Genomic DNA, 19051 nt, shown 5'->3' on the forward strand with positions numbered 1-19051 from the left:
GGAGGAGCAGGTAGTGTTGAGGAAACAGAGAGCCTGCAGAGAGACTCGGATAGTTTAGGGGAATGGGCAAAGAAGTGGCAAATGAAATACAATGTTGAATGTTGGAAAGTGTTTGGTCATGCACTTTGGTGGAAGAAATAAACGAGCAGACTATTATTTAAATGGGGGGAGAATTCAAAATGCAGAAATGCAAAGGGACGTGGGAGTCCTTGTGCAAGATACCCTAAAGGTTAACCTCCAGGCTGAGTCGGTTGTGAAGAAGGCAAATGTAATGTTGGCATTCATTTCTAGAGATATAGAATATAAGAGCAGGGATGTGATGTTGAGGCTCTATGAGGCACTCGTGAGACCACACTTGGAGTATTGTGTGCAGTTTTGGGCTCCTTATTTTAGTAAGGATATACTGACATTGGAGAGGGTTCAGAGAAGGTTTACGTGAATGATTCCAGGAATGAAAGGGTTACCGTGTGAGGAACATCTGGCAGCTCTTGGGCTGTATTCCCTGGAGTTCAGGAGAATGAGGGGCATCCCATAGAAACATTCCAAATGTTAAAAGGTCTGAACAGATTAGATATGGCAGTTATTTCCCATGGTAGGGGATTCTAGGACAAGAGGGCACGACTTCAGGATTGAAGGACGTCCATTTAGAAGGGAGATGCGGAGAAATTACTTTAGTCAGAGGGTGGTAAATCTGTGGAATTGTTGCCACAAGCCGCTGTGGAGACCAAGTCATTGGGTGTATTGAAGGCAGAGATAGATAGGTTCTTGATTAGCCAGGGCATCAAAGGGTATGGGGTGAAGGCAGGTGAATGGGGATGACTGGAATTGGATCAGCCCACGATTGAATGGCAGACTCGATGGGCCAAATGGCCTACTTCTCCTAAATCTTATGGCCTTATGATCATAGAAAACATCCTCTCCACATCCATTCTATCTAGGCCTTTCAATATTTGCTAGGTTTCAATTCTTCTGAGATTTAGAAGAATCACAGCTCATTCTTCTATACTCCAGTGAGTACAGGCCCATTGCTATTGGATGCTCCTCATACAGTAACACTTCCATTTCCAGGATAATTCTCAAGAACCTTTTCTGGACCCTCTCCAATGCCAGCACATCCTTTCTTAAATATTGGACCCAAAACTGTTCTCAATACTTCAAGTGTGGTCTGACCAAAGCCTCGTAAAGCCTCAGCATTACACCCTTGCTTTGGTATTCTAGTCCTTGCAAAATAAGGTAGAGTGGATGTGGTGAGGATGCTGGGGGAATCTAGGTCCAGAGGGCAGAGCGTTTCAATAGAATTGAGGAAGAATTTCTTTGGCCAGAGGGTGGTGAAGCTGTGAAATTCATTGCTGTGGAGGGCAACTCATTGGGTATATTTAAAACAGAGGTTGATAAGTTCTTGGTTAGTAAGGATGCCAAAGGATAAAGGGGAAAAAGTAGGAGAATGTGGCTGAGAGGAATGAGAAAGCAGCCATGACAGAATGGTGGAGCAGACTCGATGGGCAGAATTACCAGCTTCTAGCCTTCAGTCTAATGGTGTTAAGAATACTTTGCTCTACCATCATTTTAACAGCAATTATCTAACTAGACATCGATTATGGACTGAGCCAATGACTTTTGCAATGTTTTCTCTGTGCAACAGTGTCAGGTGTTATTGAATTGACCTAGCAGGCTAGGTAAAGTTTTGTGAGTTGGGCTTAATTGAGATTGCCTTTGAATGCAATCTCAGCAATATGAGAGCTGTTATGTAACCTTAGTCAAGTTTCTCTTAAGTTTCTAAGTCAAAGATCATTTCAAATATTAAGTTAAGTGTGAGGTGTTGAATAGTACAGTATGGGGTCCCAGAGTTTTTCCACCCTAGGGCAATACGTGGTTTGTGAACTGAAGCTTCATATTTACACATGAGAGCTGACTTTAACGATAAAGATTTCTTATGATTTAATTTCCCAGTTGAAGGAATGGATGACTTCTATTAAACAATAAAAAAGCTGAGGTGGAACATATAAAAATGTTGCTTAATCTTATTTGACTGCTGAAATAAAAGTTATGGCTATATTGTTTGTACTGGTACGGTGAAATCAAAGTCAGATGCAGCAAGTTACAGACAAAAGGCCCATTGTGATAATATTACTTGTCTCAAGTTTCCTGCAACACCAATCACTATGATTACCAGTTTAGTACTCAATGTATGATATATATCATAAAAGATCAAACTGTAGCATAGGAGAAGTCTAGTTGTGCACCATTACCCCATTTTTGTGCAGTTGTTTAGTTCCCTTTCTGAATGTTATATTTGTGTCTGTCCTCACTACTGACCCCAGAGATACACCCTGGAGCGTTTGATGGCTCATCTTCTGTAAGTAGTTTGTATGTTGTACCTACGACTGTGTGGGTTTCCTCTGGGTGCTCCAGTTTCCTCCCACATTCCAAAGACGCAAAGGTTATTGTTAGTAAATTGTGGGCATGCTCTGTTGGCGACAGATCAGAATTCCTCCCCTTGTAGTGACATACTCTTCTAAGTTATTTTGGTTTTGTGCTCCTTGCTAGTTCCTTTTAGTTATTTGCAGTTATTAGTTGTATATTTTCATCTGTTTGTTCTGAACTTTGCCATACAGTTAATGAAAACCACAGCCAATTGTTGTGTTATTATCATGAAGTGAAGGTTTAAAGAATGAATATGAAAGGACTGGCAAGCTTCCAGTAATTCAGAGAGCTGATTAATTCCTGCAAGCGACAGATATAGTACACCTACCGATTCACTTCCTCCCTCATCTCCATTCAGGCCCCTAACAGTCCTTCCAGGTGAGCTAACACTTCACCTGTGAATCTGTTGAAGTTACCTTTTGTATCCAGAACTCCTGATATGGCCTCATCTACATTGGTGAGACCGGACATAAATTGGAGGACTGCTTTGTCGAGCACTTCAGTCCCATTTACCAAAAGTGGAATTTCTCTGGCCAACCATTTCATTTCTTATCTCCATCCTGTTCCGACATGTTGGTCCGTGGCTTCTTGTTCTGCCGTGACGAGGTGACTCTCAGCAGCAACACTTCATATTCTATCTAGGTAGCCTTCAACTTGATGGCATGAACATTGATTTCTCCTTCCAGTAATTTTTTCCTCTGTTTATTCTTTTCCTCTCCCCCAATCCTCTTTCTCTATTCCCCACTCTGGCCTCTTACCTCTTCTTCTCTCTGCCTATCATCTCCCTTTGGTGCCCCTCTTTCTTCCCCTTTTCCCATGGTCCATCCTGGTCTCCTATCAGATTCCTTCTCCAGCCTTTTACCTTTCGCACCCACCAGACTTCACCTATCACCTTCTAGTTTGTCCTCCTTCCCTTCTGCCCACCTTTTTACTCTGGCATTTTCCCCTTTCTCGAAGAAGGGTCTCAGTCCGAATAATTGACTGTTTATTCATTTCATAGGTGGTTCCTGACCTGCTGAGTTCCTCCAGCATTTGGTGTGTGTTGCTCTGATTAAATACAGCGTTTAGCCTGAACTTTTTTTTTTGTTACTTTAAGAGCATAATACTTGTTTTCAAAAAAATATACTGTATAACGCATCTTTGTCCTATTTTCACACCTCTCATTTAGCACAAACCTCCTGAACAGTGCCATGATTATCGATCAGACGCCTCTTACCAGACGATGTTTAGCTCAAGCTCTGGCTCAGCAGTTCTTTGGCTGTTTTATTTCCAGAATGTCTTGGTAAGTATATAAAATGGTGGAGTCGATGACATTCTCTGAAATAGTTCCACCATGTTGATTGTTTTGTATGGACTCTTTCTGTACTTTAAGTACTACATACATATAAAAAGCTTATAAGCAGCAGACTGGTTTAATATTGGTGTCATCTTGATTCATTTGTTGGCACCATTGTTCCTTCTAAGCTGCATGGGTGCGCGGCTGCGCAGTAACTGAAATGCTCCTGCGCACATAGCCTTTGTTGCCATGCCACTGGGATAAAGGCGGATGAGAAAAGTTTACAAAATGTAAAAGATTTTCTTTGTTGTACTGTATTTCATAAAAATCTTCAAATAATAAACAACATCCAAAGTATATAATTTTTTTCCTTTCATTCTCGGTATTCATAGTATACATATTGCAAAGAACGAAAGTGCCAGGCAGTGAATGAACTGAATGATCTTTATTGTCATTATACATAGGTACAATGAAACTCTGTTTGGCTTCCTCTCAGGCAATTAAATAAAGCGGTAGGTAAAAACAAGACAGTAATAGAAAAACAGTATTAAATAGATAAGTAGCAGAAAATAAGTTGCAGTAGCACCAGAATATCACAGTAATGCTCCAAATGCCGTTAGTGCGAATATTTGAGTCCTCGTGTGTGCTTTCAGTTTCAGTCATTGTTCTGTGGGAGTGGTGTGATGGAGGCCACAGCTCTGGGATAGAAGCTGCTCCTCTGTCTATTTGTTCTGGCTTTTAGTATCCTGAACCTTTTGCTGGACGGCAGTGGGTCAAACAGGGAGTGGCCGGGGTGTGTGGTGTCTCTGGTTATGCTGATTGCTTTCCTCCTGAGTCTGCTGGAATAGATGGTGTCCAGTCCTGGGAGCTCCATCCTGACAATTCGCTGGGCCGCCTTCACCACGCGATGCAGGTCTTGTCGCTCAGCGGCTGTGCAGCTGACATACCACACTGTGGCGCTGTCGGTCAGGATGGTTTCAATTGTGCTTCTGTAGAAGTTAAGCAACAGCTTTTGTGGGAGTTTGGCCTGTTTCAGCTTTCTGACGAAGAAGAGTCTTTGTTGTGCCTTTTTTTACAAGCAGCGAGGTGTTGGTAGTCCATGTCAGCTGTTTTGACAATATAACTCCAAGGAACTTTAGGTTTTCCACACTTTCAACTACCTCTCCATGTATATGGAGGGGGGTGTGTACTCTGTCCTTTCATCTCCTGAAGTCAATCATCATCTCTTTTGTTTTAGAAGTCTTAAGGACCAGGTCGTTGTCCTTACACCACTTCGTCAGATGATTCACCTCAAGCCTGTAGGCTGTTTCATCCTCGTCCAAGATCAGTTACTGTGGTATCGTCCGCAAATTTAATTATAGAGTTGGAGGTGCAGACATGTGTGAAGAGTGTGTAGAGCACAGAGCTCAGCGCACAGCCCTGCGGGGTGCCTATTTTTAAGATGAGGGTGGTGGAGGTGTGCTTACCAATTCTGACTTGCTGGGGTTAGTCTGTGAGAAAGTCTATGACCCATGAGCACAGGGAGGAACCAAGGCCAAGAGTGTTTAGTTTGCTGACCAGTTTATGGGGGATGACTGTGTTAAATGCAGAACTGAAGCCCACAAGTAACATCCTCACATAAGTGTTCTGTTCCTCTAAGTGAGTCAGAGCAATATGGAGGGCTGTTGTGATTGCATCCTCTGTGGAGCGGTTTGCCTGGTAGGTAAACTGGTGTTTGTCCAGATCAGGTGGGATTATAGCCTTAATGTGTGAGAGCACGAGTCTCTCAAAGCACTTCATGGCTGTGGGTGTCAGCGCTACAGGGTGATAGTCATTCTAGTCATTCAGGCACTTCACAGCTGATTTTTTTGGGCACTGGGATGTTGGTGGAGGTTTTAAGGCATGTTGGAACAACAGCTTGTTGCAGTGAGAGGGTAAATATACTTGTAAACACCTCAGCAAGCTGGTCGGCACATGCTTTCAGTACCCGGCCGGGCACTCCGTCTGGGCCAGCTGCCTTACTCGCATTCACTTTCCTCAGGGTGGGTCCCACCTGATGTTGCTTAAAGACCAGTGTGGACTCATCGTCAGGTGGGTTGATGAGTGGAGCAGCCTCCTCCCTCTGAGTATCAAAGCGGGCAAAGAACTGGTTTAGGACATCAGGCAGTGTGGCGTCATCATCTGGCAGCAGATTATTGGTCTTGTAGTCTGTCAGCGCCATGTAAAAATTTCCTGCTCAGAGCAACTATAAGAAAAAAAATTACAGGCACATTGGTTGGCATTCACCTTAGATTAAGAATAGGAATACAACCTCACAGAAGCTTAAATGCTTCTTAATTCAGGGGAGTTGCAAGGGAATAAGACTATAAGACATTGAAGCAGAATTTGGCCATTTGGCCTATTGAGGCTGCTTCGGCATTTGATCATGGAGTGGTGGAGGCAAAACATGTAATTGTTGCTCTAACTACCTACTTAAGTGCATTTAATTACCCTGTTGCATTTTTGAGAAGACCTGGAAATCCTTGAGCAGGACAACGATGACGACTCAGGCCTTGGGGGCCGGCGTCGGGCACGATGATGTACTCTCCACTCTCTCCACTTCTCCCTCTCCCTCATCGGTGTGTTCAGTTCATCTACATTAGCCGCGCCGCTGTCTTCTAGGAGTGTGTTGACCATAGTCTTGGGAGGGCGCCCAGGGTTCATCCTCCCGTGCTTGGGCTCCTATATGATGACTAGGCTGGCAGGTAGCTCGGGGTGGTGTAGACGGTGCCCCGCTAGTTGCAGTCTTCTCACCTCGATTTTAGTGGTGAGCATCGGTAGGTTATTACAGAGTTCGATGTTCGTCATATGCTGTTGCCAACTCACATCAAGAGCCATCCGGAGCATTTGTGGATAGCAACCATCTAGAGACTTTTGCATAGTCTTGGTGAGTGTCCACGTCTTGCATCCGTACGTGAGAATGGACTCTTTGACTGCTATGAAAATCCTCTTTTTAAGCCCTCTGGTCAGGTTCGACTTCCAGATTTCCTTCATGTCTTTCATAGCCCTCCATGCCAGCACCTTCCGTATCTTTATGTCCTTCTCCGAACTCATCATTCTTGACCCGAGGTACTTGTAATCAAAGACTTTTTTGATGGTATCATTCTGTACGATCTTGAGAGTACCTTCGTCACAGTTAAATGCCATGTGCTCTGTCTTTTTAGCGTTCAGGTGAAGTCCAACTTTATTGCACTCAATTTCCACTTTTGTCAGTAGCTGCTGTGCTTCCTCCATCTGGTCAGAGAGCAGGACTATGTCATCTGCAAAATCAAGATCTGTGAGCATAACTGGAACTCTTTTTGGTTCGGCCTGGTTTTATGGTAAAACCAAGCTTGTCATGATCTTTGGTCGCTTGATGTAGAGCGTAATCAAGGATGATTATAAAGATGTAGGGTGCCAGAGTGTCTCCTTGCAGCACACCAGCTAGGAGCTCGAACACTTTAGAGACTTCCGCCATGGTCTTGGTATAGCTCAACTCTATTGCTCTCAGTAGATGGTCTGGCACTCCGAAAGCTTTCAGGATTTTCAGCATTTTACCTCAGTGAATGGAGTCAAAAGCTTTGCGATAATCGATGTAAGTAAGCACGGCTGGTAGGTTGTTCTTCTTGACTTCCTCGATCATCCTATGCAGAGCAAGTATTTGCATTACTGTTTTGCGCTTCTGATAAAAACCATTCTGATTGAATTTTAGCTTAGGGTCAATAGATGGCAAAGGATGACAACAGGTGAACTCATCATGTCATTTCCATCATACCAGTTAGTGGTTGTGTATATCAACATGATGACAAGGGCCACACTTGAAAAGTAATTGCACGCTGGGTCATTTTTAAATTGTGAATGGCATTATATATTTTCAAATTCCATCATTAAGTTTTCACAATAAAGTTAGGATCCACAAAATTTAAAAGTATTATTAGGGAAATGTTCAATATAATATATTGAATTCTAAAATTTTCTAGACAATTTAGTTTGCATTATGACAAATAAACCTCTGATGTCTCATTCAAACTAATTTTTTGTGAAGTTGTTAATCTACAAGTTTATTCAAGAACTACTTGGGTATGTAAACAGTGTTCAAGAAACATAGAACTCTGAAATACTTTATCCACTGATAAGGATGATAAGAGATAAGTTTTATGAGCAATCAGTATATATTTCTATATTTATTTCAATTACTTGCAAAATCATTGAGAAGATTAAAACTAATGTCATTGTCACTGTATTGCATGTTTTCATATTTCATTTTAAATTTAGTCTCTCACTTGATAGTTTCATCAAAATCTGTGAATGTTCTCCTTACCCTTCTCTTCTCACATAATTTGATTTCATCCACCATTACTGGCAGTGAAGGTAGAATCCAAGTTGATTTGGACAGATCTGCAATTAGAGCATGTCAGCAGCAAGGTAGCATAAAGGTTAGCATAACGCTTTACAGTCCCAGCGATTGGGGTTCAATTCCTTTCACTGTCTGTAAGGAGATGGTATGTTCTCCCCATGACCACGTGGGTTTCCTCTGGGTGCTCCGATTTCCTTTCATCTACCAAAGACATACGGATTAGTAAGGGTTAATAAGTTGTGGGCATGCTATGTTGTTGGCACAAGCTTGGCAACTCTAACGGACTGCCCCTACCCAGCATATTTAGACTGTTGGTTGTTGATGCAAATGACGCGTTTCACTCTGTTTTGATGTACCTGTGACAAATAAAGCTCTTTCTTAATCTTTTCCCCCGGGATCAATAAAGTATGACTATGACTTTAAAATCTTTAAAAGGGCTGGCATAATTGACTCTGAAACCTTATCTAGTTTCTGATGCCTACCTCTGCTTAGTAATATTTAAACAATAAGGTCTCTGTGTAGACAGTTCACAGACGAACAGTTATGTTCTGTCACCCAGAGATATGTGCTGAAGTTTCAATGTGCTATATTGTTAATCCCTGCAAGTGCACAATATTTTGTGTTGCATATTAATCTTTGCCATGAATGATCACTTTTTTTTAGTAGCAGACACATCTCTCAGCTGGATATTTTTAAATTTTTGTGATACTAACTCATCTAAATAGTCAGGAAAAATCTTCCATTTTCTAGGACCTGCAATACTTAGCAAGGATGAGCAACGCACACAAAATGCTGAGGGAACTCAGCAGGCTAGGCAGCATTTATGGAAAAGAGTACAGTTGGCATTTCGGGCCAAAACCCTTCAGCAGGAGTCGATTGTACTCTTTACCATAGCTGTTACCTGGCCTGCTGAGTTCCTCCAGCATTTTGTGTGTGTTGCTCGAATTTCCAACCTCTGCAGATTTTCTCAGTTAGCAAAGATGACATTTTTTTGCATTGTTACCGTTTCAAAGCTAAATAGAAAAATAATGTGGCCTCTTCATGTTAATCCTCTCACAATTTTGAATCTCTGGTAACTTCAGGAATGGTTTCCCTCTAATAACAAAGAGGTTCAATACCAATTTTAAAATCATGTAAATAATCTTTGAATGGTTGTTATGTTTGAGGACTTTCTGTAATTAACTGTAATTATATTTTGGCAATAGATGAAAGAGGAAGAATTTTCCAGAGAGCGTATGTCTTAATTAGATCGAATAATCTGGGAAACTTGCGTTGTTTGAAAAGTGTAAAGGATATTCAATACTCATTTGGTTAACTGAATGCTGCAAAGACAATTTGTAATTAAGTGAATGTGTTTTATTCTGTATTAAGAATGAAAATGACATGAGGCAATAATTTATAGATTGGCTGTAATTTGGCCTGGCTTGTAATTTGTTTGAATTTAGAATCATTTATGAAGTTTGCTGTGTGCTGATTCAAGTCAAGGATTCCGCACATCAGCTGTTTATGCCTCTCCACAAATGCAATTTTGTGCTTTTTGCACAAAATTCCAGCATCTGCAGAATTTCATGTGTTTAAGTACAAATCTTGGCTTCTAAAGCAAGTTATATTTTCATTGCACCAGCTAGAAGCTACAAGTGTCTATGGCTCACATTGTGAATCTAGTTATTTCTGGAGTGTGACTTAATAGCTGTATCTTTCATAGTCCATTTTAATTGAACTTGAAAAATTGCATTTGTGAACACATTTCCTGTGGTGATTTTCCACAAAATTGTGAAGATACTTAGTTTTTCTTTTTACTCTCTGTTACGAATGAAGAATGAAGTGAAAACAATGATTTTCCTGCCTTGGTTTAAATTCATTCTTTTGAATACCATCTTTTCATCTTTGTCTTTGTAGGTCTGATGAATGGGTGTTGAAAGGAATATCTGGATACATTTATGGCCTCTGGATGAAAAAAACATTTGGTGTTAATGAGTACAGACACTGGATTAAAGAGGTAGCACAAACTAAATTTCACTGTTAAATAGTACAAGGTTTATTTTCAGTAAGGCAGTTGACTGGTATAGTTGATCTAAGTGAACTAGAAATAGGATGACATTTTTAAAGGGACCTCCAGCAGTTAATGTACCTTACAGGAAAGTGGAGGGCATTGTGGGAGGGAAGGGTGAGCTTCGAATAGGCTGAAAGGTCAGCACAAGGTTGTGGGCTGAAGGGCCTGTACTGTGGTGTACTGTTTAATGTTCTATGAAACGAAGTGCAGTTAAACAATGTCTCTGAAAATTATAATGTGCTGAGCTCCAGAATGAAACTAAAATAAATCTTGTTAATAAAAGGATGATATTTCCAGCTACATACAATAAGTTACAGGTTCTTATATAATACCAATTGCATGTAAACTAATTCCAAGCTATGGAAATAGTGCTGTCGCTGGGTTCCATCGACAGTGGATGTTAATGAATCATCTGTATTTGTCAGGGCTTAACATGTCATTAAATGTACAGCCTATATTAAGACCTAACAGAAATCAAGTTGGTTCTTTTTATATGTTAAAAGCAGTAAAAATTGGTGAGTGAGAGTGCTACGCAGATCCTGAAGTCTGATACGTCAATAAATAATGTCGTGGCTGATCTCATAAGATTGTTTGTCTAATCTCAATATCTCTTGATTCCCTTGGCATCCAAGAACTATTGTTATATTCTTTTCTGAGACTGATTTCTAGAAGTAGATATTCTAGCCGGGGGAGAGGGGCTCTGAGTATGTGTGTCATGAAGTTGTTTCATGTTCTTCCTGACAGTTTAGAATACAGACCCATTCTTTCCAAGACATCTTCTGAGGATAATTCTTATTTGGGGATTCATTCAAATTAGGGACATGATCAAAATCATAGCAAAAATCCTAAATTTTCAGGAGGATCATAAAGGAGTAAAATTTTGTGGAGGATTGTGGAGGTAATTTCACATATCATGTTCTCAGTGACTGAATAGCTTTGCTTTCAGTTGTATGTTACCCAATAAGCTAATCTCCAATCTCTTAGACCTACTATTTCGCATGCCCCTCTGCTCTGCCTTGACTTCTTGACGAATGCGGTTGGCAAATCAGTAAGGATATGCAGCAGGACCTTCGCCACAACTGTCCTCAACACAGCTGCCCCGCAAGGCTGTGGCTTCGGCCCCTTCCTTTACTCCCTATGCTTTCACAACTATGTTGTCATGTTCTGCTCATATTCCATTTACAAGTTTGTAGATGACACTACTGTAATGGGCTTGATCTCAAACAATGGCAAGATGGAGTGCAAGGAGGAGATAGAGAGCCTAGTGGTAAGGTGTTATGGCAATAACCTGCCCTCATTGTCAACAAAACAAAAGAGCTGGTCATTAATTTCATAAAGTGGAGCAGAATATGCAACCCTGTCAGTGGTTGAGAGTTTCAAGTTCCTGGGTTTAAATATCATTAACATGTTTTGGTCCAGCCACATCGATGCTATGGCCACGAAGGTGCACTACCAGCTCTACTTCCTCTGGTCTAAGGAAATGTGACATATCCACAGTGACCCTCACCAACTTTTGTTGATGCACCATAGCAAGCATCCTATCCAGATGCACCACAACTTGTTATGGCAACTGCTCTGACCAAGACTGAAAAAAACTGCAGAGTTGTAAATACAGCCCAATAAATTATGCCCTCTTCCATTGACTCTGTCTACACTTTCCACAGCCAACATCATTGAGGCTTCTTCCCATTCTAGTCATTCGCGCTCTCTCCCCATGAGCCAGAAGGTTTAAAAAAAAGTTTGAGCTTGAGCTTCCAGAAGGTGTTCGATAAGGTGCTGCAGAAAAGACATTTCCATAAGACAAGGATGCATGGAGGGAGGTGATGTATTAGCATGGATAGAGGATTGGTTAACTAATAGAAAGCAGAGATTTGGGACACATGGATGTTATTCTGGTTGGCAATCAGTGGTGAGTGGTGTGCCGCAGGGGTTGGTGCTGGGCCCACAGCTCTTCACAATATATATTAACATTCTGGATGAGGGGTCTGAGCGTAATGTATTTAATTTTGCTGATGATACTAAATTGAGTGTAAAAGCAAATTGTTCAGAAGATACGGAGAATCTGCAGAGAGATATAGATAGGTTAAGTGAGTGGCCAAGGGTCTGGCAGATGGAATACAATGTTGGCAAAGGCGAAGTCATCCACTGTAGAAGGAAAAATGAAAAAGCAGATTATTATTTAAATAGTAAAAGGTTGCAGCATGCTGGTGTGCAGAGGGACTTGGGAATGCTTGTTCATGAATCACAAAAGATTGGTTTGCAGGTGCAGCAGGCTATCAAGAAGGCAAACGGAATGTTGGCCTTCATTGCTGGAGGGTTTGAATTTAAGAGCAAGGAGGCCATGCTGCAACTGTTCAGGGTACTGGTGAGGCTACGCCTGGAGTACTGCGTGCCGTTCTGGTCTCCTTACTTGAAGAAGAATATACTGGTTTGGAGGTGGTGCAGAGGAGGTTCACCAGGTTGATTCCAGAGATGAGGAGGTTAGAATATGAGGAGAGATTGAGCTGCCTGGGACTGTACTTGCTGGAATTCAGAAGAATGAGAGGAGATCTTACTGAAACGTGTAAAATTATGAAAGGGATAGTTAAGATCAAGGTAGAAAAGTTGTTTCCACTGGTAGGTGAAACTAGAACTAGGGGACATAGCCTCAAGATTTGGGGGAAGAGGTTTAGGATGGAGATGAGGAGGAACTGCTTTTCCCAGAGTGTGGTGAATCTGTGGAATTCCCTGACCAATGAAGCAGTGGAAGCTACCTCAGTAAATATATTTAAGACAAAGTTGGATAGATTTTTGCACAGTAGGGGAATTAAGGGTTATGGGGAAAAGGCAGGTAGGTGGAGATGACTCCATGGCCAGATCAGCCATGATCTTATTGAATGGTGGAGCAGACTCGATAGATCAGATGGCCGACTCCTGCTCCTATTTCTTATGAGAACACGTACCACTAGGCTCAAGGCCATCTTCTATCCAGCTGCTATAAGACTCTTAAATGGGCCTCTAGAGATCTGGTTGATAATGTGGTCAACTGAATCATCAATTTGCAGATGACACCAAGATTTGGGGTGTACTGGACAATGACAAAGACTGTCAGAGCTTGCAGCGGGATCTGGGCCGGCTGGAAAAATGGGTTGAGAAATGGCAGATGGAATCTAATGCAGACAAGTGTGAGGTGTTGCACTTAGGACCTACCAAGGTAGGTCTTACATGATGAACTGTAAAACACTGAGGAGTGCAGTAGAACAAATGGATCTCAGAATACTGGTACATGATTCATTTAAAGTGGTGTCATAGGTAGACAGGGTTGTAAAGAAAGCTTTTGGCACATTGGCCTTCATAAATCAAAGTACTGAGTACAGGAGGTGAGATGTTATGTTAGAAGTTGTACAAGATGTTGGTGAGGCCTAATTTGGCATATTGTGTGCAGTTTTGGTCACCTACCTATTGGAAAGATATAATTAAGGTTGAAAGAGCACAAATAAAATTTACAAGGATGTTGCCAGGACTGGAGGACCTGAGTTATAAGGAAAGATTTAATTGGTTAGGACTTTATTCCTTGGAACATAGGAGATTGAGGGGATATTTGAGAAGGATATACAAAATTATGAGGGGTATAAATAGTGTAAATGAAAGTAGGTTTTTTCCACTGAGCTTGGATGGGTCTGTAACCAGAGGTCATGTGTTAAGGTTAAAAATTGAAAAGTTTAAGGGGAACATAAGGAGAAACTTCTTCATTCAGAGGGTCATGAAAGTGTGGAATGAGCTGCCAGCACAAGTGGTGCAGGCGAGCTCGATTTCAACATTTAAGAGAAGTTTGGATAGGTACATGGATGGTTGAGGTATGGAGGACTTTGGTCCAGGTGCAGGTCAATGTGGGTAGATATTTTAAATGGTTTGGTACAGACTAGATGGATTGAAGGGCCTGTTTCTGTCCTCTATTTTTCTATGGCTCTAAAGATGAACTTGTGATCTCTTAATCTGCCTTATCTGTCTATCTGCTTGGCACTTTATCTGTAACTGCAACCATCCTACTACAGGAAGGATGTGGAAACCATAGGGTGCAGAGGAGATTTACAAGGATGTTGCCTGGATTGGGGAGCATGCCTTATGAGAATAGGTTGAGTGAACTCGGCCTTTTTTCCTTGGAGCGATGGAGGATGAGAGGTGACCTGACAGAGGTGCAGGGCTGAAATGGCTAGCACAAGAGGGTACAGTAAACCAGAATTGGAATACAGAAGTAATAAATCGTAAGACTGAAGAAAGCTGTAGAAAAAGGAAGGGCCGAGGGCTGTGTCCATGGAAAGATACGCAAAACGATTACTTTTAAATTGGAATGTTTCATTTTCCATCTGGCACAGTTTGCATTTTGGTGTTTGATTGTTGGGGTTTTTTTGTATTGCTGTATTTACGCTCTATTCTTGGTTGGTGCGACTGTAACGAAATCAAATTTCCCTCGGGATTAATAAAGTATATCTTTCTATCTATCTATCTATTCTCAGTCGGGAACTAGTGTGGGTTAGAGGTGGTGAATGGCAATTGGTCTGTTAGAAAATAGCACCATAGTTTTGTATAGGGAAGAGGAAGATTCATTAAAGGAGCAGTGGTATAATCAGATGTAAAAATGTGAATGAAACTTACTCAAAATCGTTCATTTGATTAATACAATGTGGTAAAATATTTCAACTTTGTAGGAACTGGACAAAATTGTGGACTACGAATTGAAAACTGGTGGTGTTTTGTTGCATCCAACATTTACTGGGGTGAAAGAGAAAGAAACGTAAGTAATCCTTTACTTGTCATTGACTGATATGAAAAGTTACATTTCCTCTCAAATAGGCAAGACCTGTTCAATATAAGGCCTTTAATTGTGTGTGTTCATCCTTTGTACTGCATCTACTGTATAATTGATTGTTATGTTCAGGAATCCAACTAAAGATATTGATTGCCATAGCTAGATAATTTTGTAGAGTTTATAACTTTTTAGTCAATTTGTTCTGTCTTATCATTTGGTGGTATTTATTATTGATGAAAATGTACAAAACATATTTTATGTTGCTAATTTAATTTTCTTCAGAGCATTTAAACAATCCATTCCCTGGCATCAATTTATTACACTTTTAAAATTCAGGCACTAAATTCAAACTATCACATTCTTTGGTAATGGTGCAGCCATTTTCACCACTGCCTTACAGCACCAGAGATACAGGTTCAATGATCTTCGGTCTGAAATATTCATACTGTCTTTCCATGGATGCTGCCTCACTCTGCTGAATATTTTCAACATTGTCTTTTTTTTTTCAGTTTTCCAGAACTTGCTGTATTTTTCATCCAATTATTGTGTTATTTCCCTATATCCATATGGTTGCAATCTCATTTTTTTAAATGTATGCAGTGAAATTCCTACCTTTCCTATTTCACACCTCCTGGTGTTCTCAGTCAAATTGAGTTCAAACCTCTCTCATGACAGCCTCTAGTCACTTGATCTCAATTAAGGATGAGGATGAGTTCCCGGGAATTGAACTAGCATTAAAAGGGGTCATGGTGGTATTAAACAGAGATACCTTACTCACCATGTAGTTTTACATAGGAACACGAACCCTTGCCTTCCTGAACCAAATGCACAGTATTTGGTTAAAGGCTCAGCCTTGTGTTTGTGCATCTACAGAAACCAAATGGTTAATGATCTCATGCTGCATTGCTCATTACGTAGCGATCCAGTGAGGCAATGTGATACAGCTCATGCTGGGTGGGCTGGCCAGGCAGCGGTGAGTATGGATATTGCTGGGGGCTGTCAATTCCCACATGCCTAGCAAGACTAGTACGGCAGGCTATAGTGTTCAGGTGATCTGTTAAGTTAAGGCATAACCACTGAAGTCTCTATCAGCTGAGGGCACCCCTGAATTTTGCATCTTAGTATGAATAGCCTTATTGCTTGCCCAAGCCTCGTTATTAGACATTACACACTTTACAGGTGTTTCACTCCATAATACGGTAATCATTTCCGTGCTGTAAGCAAGCCAGGTTTGTAGCACGCAGCATAAATGGATGCCTGTTTAAGATTCAGGATTGCTTAATGCCCTTTCCTGTACTCAAATGTAGGGAAAAAATTGTTAACTTGGATCTGATGTACCCAATAACAATAAAATACACAATAAATATACATACATAAGATAGATTATTGATTATATGACAGAAGGTTGTCCTGTAGGTGGAGGAGGAGAGGAGGGAGGGGAGCGAACGTCGACTCAGACCATGAGAGGCCTGCGTCGGGCATTTTCATGCCTTACAAGGCTCAGATTGGAAGTCTGTGTGGGGCGCCACTCCTTGCACAGACTCGAGCAATGTGTGATTAAGTGCCTTGCTCAAGGACACAAACACGCTGCCACAGCTGAGGCTCGAACTAGTGACCTTCAGATCACTAGACGAACACCTTAACCGCTTGGCCACGTCCCCAACACAACTGAGGTGTTAGGTAGACACAACTTAGGTGACTGACAGGAAAAAAACAAGAGTAGTGGTGGAGTTAGTGGGTAGAGGTGTTGATCAGCCTTACTGCTTGGGGAAAGTAACTGTTTTTGAATTGATGGTGCTGGCGTGGATGCTATGTAGCCTCCTTCCTGATGAGAGTGACACAAACAGTCCATGAGCCAGGTGTGTGGGATCATTGATGATATTACTGGCCCGTTTCCAGCACCTTTCTATATATATGTCCTTGATAATAGGTAGGCTGGTACTGGTGCCGTGTTGGACAGTTTTGACTACCCATTGTAAAGCCTTCCTGTCTGCTGTAGTGTAGTTTCCATACCAAGCAGTTATGTGGCTTGTCAGGTCTCTCTATACTGCATTCGTGTAGAATGATGTGAGTAAGGATGTGCAAAATCCAGTTGTCTTCAGCCTCCTCGGAAAGAAGGGTTGGTGAGCTTTCTTGATTGTGCAGAATGTGTTCTGGGACCATGTGAGGTTGTAAAGATATGCTCTCCCAAGAGTTTGAAACTGCTCGCAGTTTACATTGCTGTGCCACTGATGTAAACGGGGATATGAGTGCTGTGAGTTCCACTGCAGTCAATAACCATCTCCTTTGTAGTGAATGAAATCAGCACTTTGCAGGGTGTGTTAAGGGAGTACTTGTTTGATAGAATTTTTATTCATCTCCTTTGGTGTGGACCAATTGATTATTTAGATGTTTGAAATTTATTTTGTATTTGAAGTGCTACTATATCATGAATAATCAAATTTGAAATTTACAAGGACAATGAAAACTGGTCAGTATTTGTTTGCATTAGTTAAATCAGCATTAAATCTTACCACAGTTTGACTTCAGTTTTTTTGAAATCCTTGCAGGCCAGCACCGCACCTGCATTTTTCAATTCGGCATCCACATACTTTGTCCTGGAATTACTACAAGATGTTCCAGTGCAAAGCTCACCTTGTGATGCGGCTCATTGAAAACAGGATTAGCATGGAATTCATGCTTCAGGTTTGTGGGAGAATTAATTCATTTCTATATTTGGGGCGTTGTTTCCTGAAGAATGAGCAAATTTATTTTATTTTTTTTCCTTTTCACTTGCCTTCTTGGATTCTCTCCATTTGCATACCAAAAGTTTAAGCCTAGACCTCACTAAGTGGTAAAATGATCGCACAGGCTGTTGGTAAGAGTTAGCACAATTGACTCAGGAATTTCAGTGACGTGCAATTCACTGATTCTAGTGTTAGCTATTTTTAGACATCAGTTTGGGCGCCTCGGTAGCAAACCGTACATCTTTGGAATGTGGGAGGAAACTAGAGCACCCTGAGGAAATCTACGTGGAAACAGGGAGACATCTAAACTCCTTACAGACAGCGACAGGAATTGTCAGCACTATTCGCGTTACACTGACTGCTACTGTGTCGCTTTGTGTTTTTTACCCTCTTGTGGCCTGTTTTGTCTGACTCAGCTGACAAGTTTAGCCTTCCAAATCTTGGGATTTTCACAATTGACGATGTATCCACAGAAGTCCATTTACTAGTAATATCAAGGCCATTAATTCTAGTACAGCATAATTAAGGAAGATGTGAAGGACTTTTAGTCTATCAATATTGCTCAACCATTCATTTATCATCTTTTTAAGCCCATCGCCCCTTCTGGCGCATAGGCAACCGACAGCAGCTTCCTAGAGTCTTCTGTCCTGGGCAGTCTTTCAGTTGTTCACGGTGCAGCCCATCAAAGATCCTTCCTCTCCCAGAGATGAGGTCTTTGGAACTTCTGTTGGCATTTCTGTAGTGCTGGGTTTTTTAACAGAATGGGATTGCTCGCCCCGTGCCCAAGATTCCTCCTTTTGTAGCCACACTTGGGACCGTCCATGGCGGAGTTCTATTTATTTGTACCATAGTGTCATAGAAAAGTACAGCGCAGAAAAAGGCCCTTCGGCCTGTCTTGTCCATACCAAAACCATTTCAACTGCCTACTCCCATTGACCTGCACTGTGACCAGACCCCTCTAGGCCCCTACCATATACTGTATGTACCTATCCAAACTTTGCTTAAACACAGATTGAGCTCGCATGCAGCACTTGTGCTGATATCTCATTCCTCACTGTCACGACCCTCTGAGTGAAGACGTTTCCCCTCATGTTCCCCTTAAACTTTTCACCTTTCACCATTAACCCATGAGCTCTGGTTGTAGTCCCACCCAACCAAAATGCCTGCTTGCATTTACCCTATCTGTACCCCTCATAATACTGTATACCTCTATCAAATCTTCTCTCAATCTTTTATGCTCTAAGCTATATAGTCCAAACCTATTCAATCTTTCTTTATAACTCAGACCCTCCAGAACTGGCAACACCCTTGTAAATTTTATTTGTACTCTTTCAAACTTATTTACATCTTTCCTGTAGGTAGCTGACCAAAACTGCATACATACTCTAAATGATACTCACCAATACCTCATACAACTTCAACATAACAT

At 41.3% G+C, this 19051-nt stretch overlaps 1 protein-coding gene across 2 annotated transcripts in view; it reads left to right on the plus strand.

Moving 5' to 3' along the window:
- taf2 (TAF2 RNA polymerase II, TATA box binding protein (TBP)-associated factor) overlaps window positions 1–19051 on the plus strand; it is a 130487-nt gene that overhangs the window by 38217 nt on the left and 73219 nt on the right. For both annotated transcript variants that reach the window (XM_063067037.1, XM_063067046.1), the window contains exons 8-11: window positions 3593–3706; window positions 9954–10053; window positions 14796–14881; window positions 17446–17581. In XM_063067037.1, coding sequence (XP_062923107.1) covers window positions 3593–3706; window positions 9954–10053; window positions 14796–14881; window positions 17446–17581 — 436 coding nt within the window. The remainder of the gene's footprint in view (window positions 1–3592; window positions 3707–9953; window positions 10054–14795; window positions 14882–17445; window positions 17582–19051) is intronic.

Source organism: Mobula hypostoma, chromosome 1 (assembly GCF_963921235.1).
Source record: "Mobula hypostoma chromosome 1, sMobHyp1.1, whole genome shotgun sequence".
In the NCBI taxonomy this organism is placed as follows: domain Eukaryota; kingdom Metazoa; phylum Chordata; class Chondrichthyes; order Myliobatiformes; family Myliobatidae; genus Mobula; species Mobula hypostoma.